The sequence below is a fragment of the Aricia agestis genome, chromosome Z (assembly GCF_905147365.1).
Source record: "Aricia agestis chromosome Z, ilAriAges1.1, whole genome shotgun sequence".
Lineage (NCBI taxonomy): Eukaryota > Metazoa > Arthropoda > Insecta > Lepidoptera > Lycaenidae > Aricia > Aricia agestis.
The window spans coordinates 21,727,986-21,734,585 of NC_056428.1; the positions used below are offsets into that span (position 1 = coordinate 21,727,986).

General features: G+C 36.4%; 1 protein-coding gene across 1 annotated transcript in view; it reads left to right on the forward strand.

Annotated features, from left to right (window-relative positions):
* The window catches only part of LOC121738612 (retinaldehyde-binding protein 1), a 52,509-nt gene extending 50,274 nt beyond the window's left edge, over nt 1–2,235 (forward strand). Inside the window, exons 6-7 of the mRNA XM_042130784.1 lie at nt 1,343–1,459; nt 1,931–2,235. Of these exons, the coding sequence (XP_041986718.1) occupies nt 1,343–1,459; nt 1,931–2,179 (366 nt within the window). The 3' untranslated portion in view covers nt 2,180–2,235. The remainder of the gene's footprint in view (nt 1–1,342; nt 1,460–1,930) is intronic.
* Nucleotides 2,236–6,600: the final 4,365 nt, after the last annotated feature.

The following is a 6,600-nucleotide window of genomic DNA, read 5'->3' on the forward strand; positions in this document are numbered from 1 at the left end:
TATGGACATGATCTTAAATCCTCTTTCGAGAATTTACAAACTAGACTTAGAAGTAATAAAAAATATTAAAGAAGAGTTTTAAAGTTCCCGATTCGTAGTATTATGTAAGGAGTAAGGACTAAGGGTAAGGGCATTTGCTGCGTCGAGCGTGTGCCCGTCGCAGCTGCCTGGCGCGGGCGCCCGCGCCGTGCGCACGCCGCTCGCCATAGTAATCGAGCGACGGCTGAACCGCCTCACGCTGTGCATGAAAAAAGCACGTTTCGCGGGTGGCCGTCCAGGCGCACAACGCAGCGAAACGCCCTAAAAGAGGAGATTGTAGAGCAGCGTAGGGACACTCGCATTTGATAAGAATCCTATCGTCGTTACTATCTGTATACTTATCTAGTATTACATCATAATTATCTGTTTAAGCATCTACCGTTATAATTATTATCCTTATTTGGCACATACTGTAGTATTCTGGCTTTTAATCTGAGCCAAAAAACGACGAAATTTTACAATTTACTTTAAACTAAAATGTAAAACACGTTGCATAACGTATGAACTAACAAGCGTCACCAAATTGAGTGTGTTACGTCGTCTGACCTAAAAGTTTCAAATATGCACTTAAAACTCACTAAAATGAATATTTTGACACACTCGCGATCACAGAAACTATAGGCTCGACAGGTCAAGTTGGTGTCGAGGTCATAACGCGCTTGGCGTTGTTTAAAATAATTCAGTGCTTTACAACTTTCTTTTTTTGGTAAAGTTAATCAAAAATAGAACATTTTGTATTTTGTAAGCGTAGCCGCCACTGGTAGTTATGTCTATTGTGGTAGAGCTGTCGCTAAAAACAGGACTGTATCTAAACAGACAATAATTGTAATAAAAATATTTGTATGTGCATCTTCATTTGTACAGCGATAATAATCTCTCTGACTGTCGTGTCACAAGTGAGTGTAGGGCCTTAGCCGTATGACTATCATGAGAACCCTGTTATAAGGAGGCAAAACCTCGACAGAACATAATATTATTATAGCCCTAAGGATCTATTTGGAATGAACTCCGACAATCTTAGATTGGTCTAGCACCAGAGACTTATTTGGAATGAACTCCGACAGTCTCAGATTGGAAAGGCTATCTACACAGCTGCTTTTTATGCGATAATAGCCCCCCAGATGATTATGGATCAAAAAGGCGACAAGACTTTGTAAACCACTGTCTGGTTATTTGAGTTCAAGTTGAAGATATTATGTTAGTTATTTGCGACCCTTAAACATTTAACAGTTTCGAACTTCACATTTTTCCGTTAGATTAATATTAGGCGATTTTTGTGACTAAACTTATATTTTGTCTCCAGCAATCACTGCCGATGCGACACAAAAGCTTCCAACTGGTGAACGTTCCAGCCGCCCTCAAATACATCGTAGACATCGGTATGACCAAAGTTTCACCCAAAATGGGACAGCGATTACAAGTGAGTTAATTTTTGCGAACTTCATACATAGGTAGGTACATAGTACATCATACTCTACTAAGTAGAGTCTACTTTTTTAAGTTTGGGATTTAGCTTTAATTAGGTAATCTACGTTTTGCATAATGAGTAGCAAAGTTTGACGTGATTGTCTACCTTTTTTGTGTGTTTTTAAGCGTGGCATCGTAGCACCCAAATGGATGGACCGATTTTGATTTCGTATTATTTGTTTCAAAGCTGACATCATCAAGACTCATGAGTGTTCTAAGCTATAGCCTAGGTATAGTTCATCATCAGCTCAATCGCTGCTGGCAATTCTAACTCTAACTCCTAACACTTATTACAATTTTTAGCGGGGTATGTCTTTAAACTTAATTAACAAAAAATACACTCCCGTGGGATAACTATTACATTTACATAGGCGAAGTAAACAGAAACTTGTGATAAATATCAACTCCATATCTCATTTTCTAGGTACACACCAACACAAAGAACCTTTGCAATCACGTCGAAGAGCGAGTTCTCCCAACCAACTTCGGTGGCAAGATTCCTCTAGAAGAGATGATCACATACACCCAAGATCTTCTCCTCCAGAAGAGGAAGGTCCTCTTATCCCTGGATTCCATGGAAATCCTGAGCACCAACGGCATCATATCGTCAAGGAAATCAAATTCCGACGTAACTTTGGTCACAGGTAGTTTCAGAAAACTAGAAATAGACTAAAGCATTTATTATTAAGTGAATATAGACTTGTATATGGTCGCTGTTAAGCATTAGTGTCCTAACCCACAAATTTTTTTGTTGATAAATTTTGAATGCAGTCTTGTTCTAAATCATCTAAAGAACATAACTGCATTCATAACTCAATACGTAATTTTTATGTGGGTTAGTACACGAATGCTTAACAGCGTCCATTATTATAGCAATGGTATTTTGCGCGACTTCCACGTAGATTTAATTATGTATGCTCTGAATATATGCATACTTGAATATATTAGAAGAGTTAGCGAAGACAAAGTTGTTTCGGGAACATAGAGTTACGAGATGGTAGATGTAGAATATTTTTATAATTAAACAGTTTTGTTGACGCCTATTTTCCTTGAAACCGGCCAGCTACGCATATAAGTAATATGCCCAAGTGCGTGCGCATTAGATTCCACGCCTCTCTCTCACTTCGAAACGGAATATCCAATAAGACTATATTAGGTATAGATGTAGGTAGGTATAGGTATACTTTTGTGATCATGTTTGGCAATATTGCTTTTACATAACGTTGATCTATTAAATTTTATGTAATTTGTCTCATCGCATATTCAAGCCTACGCTGCTGGTTTGGCAACTTTTAGAAATTCGACGTTATTATATGACGTATATGACGTATATGCACCCGCCCGAACGCGCGGTTTGGCCGCTATACCGCGAGATTAGGGTAAAACGGCTAGTGATTGGAAAGTACCATTCATTGGACAAAGCACAAAAACACATAATTTTTTAAAGCAACCTTAATAAATAAAGTGTTTTTGTGCTCTGTCCAATGACTAATAATATCTATGGACGCTTTACACCACGTCAGTCTGGCCCTGTGCTAAGTACCTGAAGGATTTGTGTTACAGGTACCAGACAACGAAAATATATTTAATACTTTTATACTATACATACATATTACATATATTTAAGTTTTTTATATGATCCACATAACTATTTAATACACATCCAGACCCGGGAACATTGAAAACTTTTTTGTTCCGTCGGCGGGATTCGAACCCGTGACCCCCGGTTTGAGCTACCAACAGCCCACCAACTGAGCCATAGAGACCGTCACTAGAGGTCGTAGTACTGTCCAATCACTAGTCATGTTCACCCTTTGTATGTACATAATATTAAATTTACTATAACAGCTTGTAATCTCGCGGTGCAGCTGCCAAACCATTCGTTCGGGCCTTTGGTTCGGGTCGGGCGGGCGCATATACAGACAGACAAGGCTTTTAATGAACGTGGGTGACACTGACGGGAGCGCTGCTGGTAAACGAGAACTGTCAAACACATGTCAAAAATGACGTTTTTGTATTAAAGAAGCGTTTAGTTCCTTTTCTCGCCACGTTCATAGAAACTAGAAATCCTTGTCGAACTGTAAATCCATCCTGGACGAATCATAAACGATTTATACTTTTTTTTATGGTATGGATTCTTATATTGTAAAGATTTAAAAAATCTAAAGGAATAGACAATAAGCAAATTGTACCTAAGTGTATAATGTACAAAACGCATTATAGTGTGAGTTAGTAAAATTGTGATAGTGTGCGTTATTTTTTATTTTATTAAATAAATACATTTTCATTGTGTATTTGTGTCAATCATTTTCAAGAGGTATCGGCATAATATGCCTTATTATTATTGCGATGAGCCCCGGCACGCTGAGCCCCGGCACGGCCCGTCTCACTCACTCCTTTAATCTAATGTTTAACCTTGTTTAACTTAGATTTTGAATCAAATAGTGCAATAGTAATTACCTACATATGATGAAAAACTCAAAGCAGATATGTTACTACCGCGCGCGTTGTGAAAATTCAAATACGGCCCAATTGGGCCGTCTGTTATTTAGTCTGCATTGAGCGCAGTCACGAACGTGCCGCGTCTTGTCTTACCTAAATAAATTGAAAATGACGTCGTGCGTGTTTCGAAAATGTACCAATTATGACTCAAAAGAAAACAAAACACTTGGAATCTCTTACCACATGTCTTGATTGCAATAAATACCTCGATTATTTACATTTTCAATTATTTTTTCGAACAATCTGGAAAAAATCGAATTTTCGTCATAGCTCAGGCGAAGAAAGAGACAGCGATACGATTCGACGTTTAAAAATATAACTGTCTCTTTTCTGTAAATGGTTTTTCGTATCTTTTGTTTCATTTATCTGTCAAATTTGTCAATGTTTGCAATTTTGAATTTGAAAATTGTTCGGAAGAGATTTAAGCCGGAAAATAGTATGGACGTAGGGTTGCCATCACCCAAATTCCCTTTGCCGGTCAGGCACGACAAAATTCCCGGACATTTGGCCGAAATGTGGTTATTTCCCAGGACACCTCTTAAACAGTATTTACGATAACGTCTTGCCAATTTTTGCTTTTCCAACAAGAATTTGTAAAAATCTGACTAACTCAAGTCCGTGCAAGAAACCGTGTGTTGCTTAGCGAGTTTTTATCTTTCGTTTATTGCTGCATGACTTAAAAGTTAAATTACTCTCATCAAAAGTGTTTGGATTTCACCCGGACGCTTTTCAAAAACCCGGCCGGACGGTTCCCGGTCCCTTCAAACTAGGACAAATCCGGGGAAATCCGGACGGATGGCAACCCTATATGGACGTAACAGATCTGTATAAGTACAATATCATTGCCTACATAGTTAAATGACGAAACACAGCCTATTCGCTAATTCTATATTATTTCGCCAAAATCTACTTAGCTTAAATTCTAAAATCTAAAATGTTAATCTGTACGCAAAACGATACCTATTACGCCTAGTACTTACAACATTTTAATTAATTAAGTAAGTATATTCATACATACTTGATATTATTTTCTGTGCAATAATTTTACTTTTGGTCATAATAGGCCGACAGGGTTTTTAAAGAATGATTTTAACTACATTTAGGTTATAGGTATTTTAAGTATTTTTTTAAATTATGAAAATTTCGCTCAAGAAAATAAACAATGTGATGGACAAACACTTATATAATTTGTATGGAATGTCCGGCCACGTTGTTAATGACTTCCGGCCATTACAGTGTAGAGAGATAAAATAACCTCCTCCTTTTTGGAAGTCGGTTAATAAAATGTCTATTCTATGATATAGGAAATTTCTAGAAATACATTCGAAACTTACCTAGTTTTAGTTTGTCCAGGCGGAGCAAAATTTTAAGATCAGTCGGCGGAAGTGTTTGACTTATCTAGGTGTCTTTGGTAGGGAAGCCATTGGACAATGGACATTGGTAAGTATATCTTTGATCAGAAATTAGATATAGTTAAATATATTGGTAGCTATTAAAAGTAGGTACTATCCAGGATATTGATTCTTAGGCAGTTGACGGATTTACGTCAATTGATTGGGTTATACCATAGACATAATATATACTGTCGTAAAGACCACCTGACAACTCGAAAATGCGTGACCATTTTTGATCTTTCAATGTGTGCGTGTGCTAGTGATGTATATTTTACTATCGATAGTATAGTATTTTGCTATCGATAGTTTAGTCCGTTCGAGTTATTTAACCTGAGTTTCTTTAAGAAATAAATAATATGCAACTTTGATAGATTTGTATATATTATATAGGTATCATAAATTTTAATTGGCAAAAAAGGTGACGATTGAAAAGTAGATACACATTTTCTTTTGGAATGATTTTTCAATCGTCGGATATGTTATGACATGAGGTTCTTATAGGGGTAAATAATTTACACTTAACACATTATAAAGTTACTTATTTATTGCTCAGGTAAAATCTATCTGGTAAATCAGTCCTTACATTGAAAGTAAACGTTGAAAGTAAACAACACACATAGTATATTATATTTTATTCTTAAATTAAATACATATTATAAAATATCATAATATTTTATTACAATTATTTTGAACCGACTTCCAAACAGGAGGAGTCTAGACGTTCGCCTGTGGATATATTTTTATGTATGTTCAACGATTACTCCGCCGTTTATGAACCGATTTTCAAATTTTTTCTTTTGCTGTACATTGTATTGTTCCGAGTAGGTATCATGTTCACAAAAGTGGTGGTCTGGTGATGGAAACAATGAGAAATCGAAGTGACTCCTTGATATTCAAATGGGAACATATGGTCCCAGAAAACGTTCAAAATCTTTTGATTAATAAATTTAAAAAAGTAGTCAAAGAACGTTTTGTGCCAAAGCCAAAATGATTTCATAATTGATGGCACATCTTGGGAGTAGAATGCTGAATGACTGCTTGCAAGGCTACTTCTACATGACTTACAATTATTATGTATCTATCTATGTTTACATTGTATAATTTTTAGTTACAGCATTGTAAATTTTGTTTTAAAAGATTATTTTTTTTCTCACTTTTTTTGGTAAAAAGTGGGCGTGCGAGTTTCTTACGCCGGTTC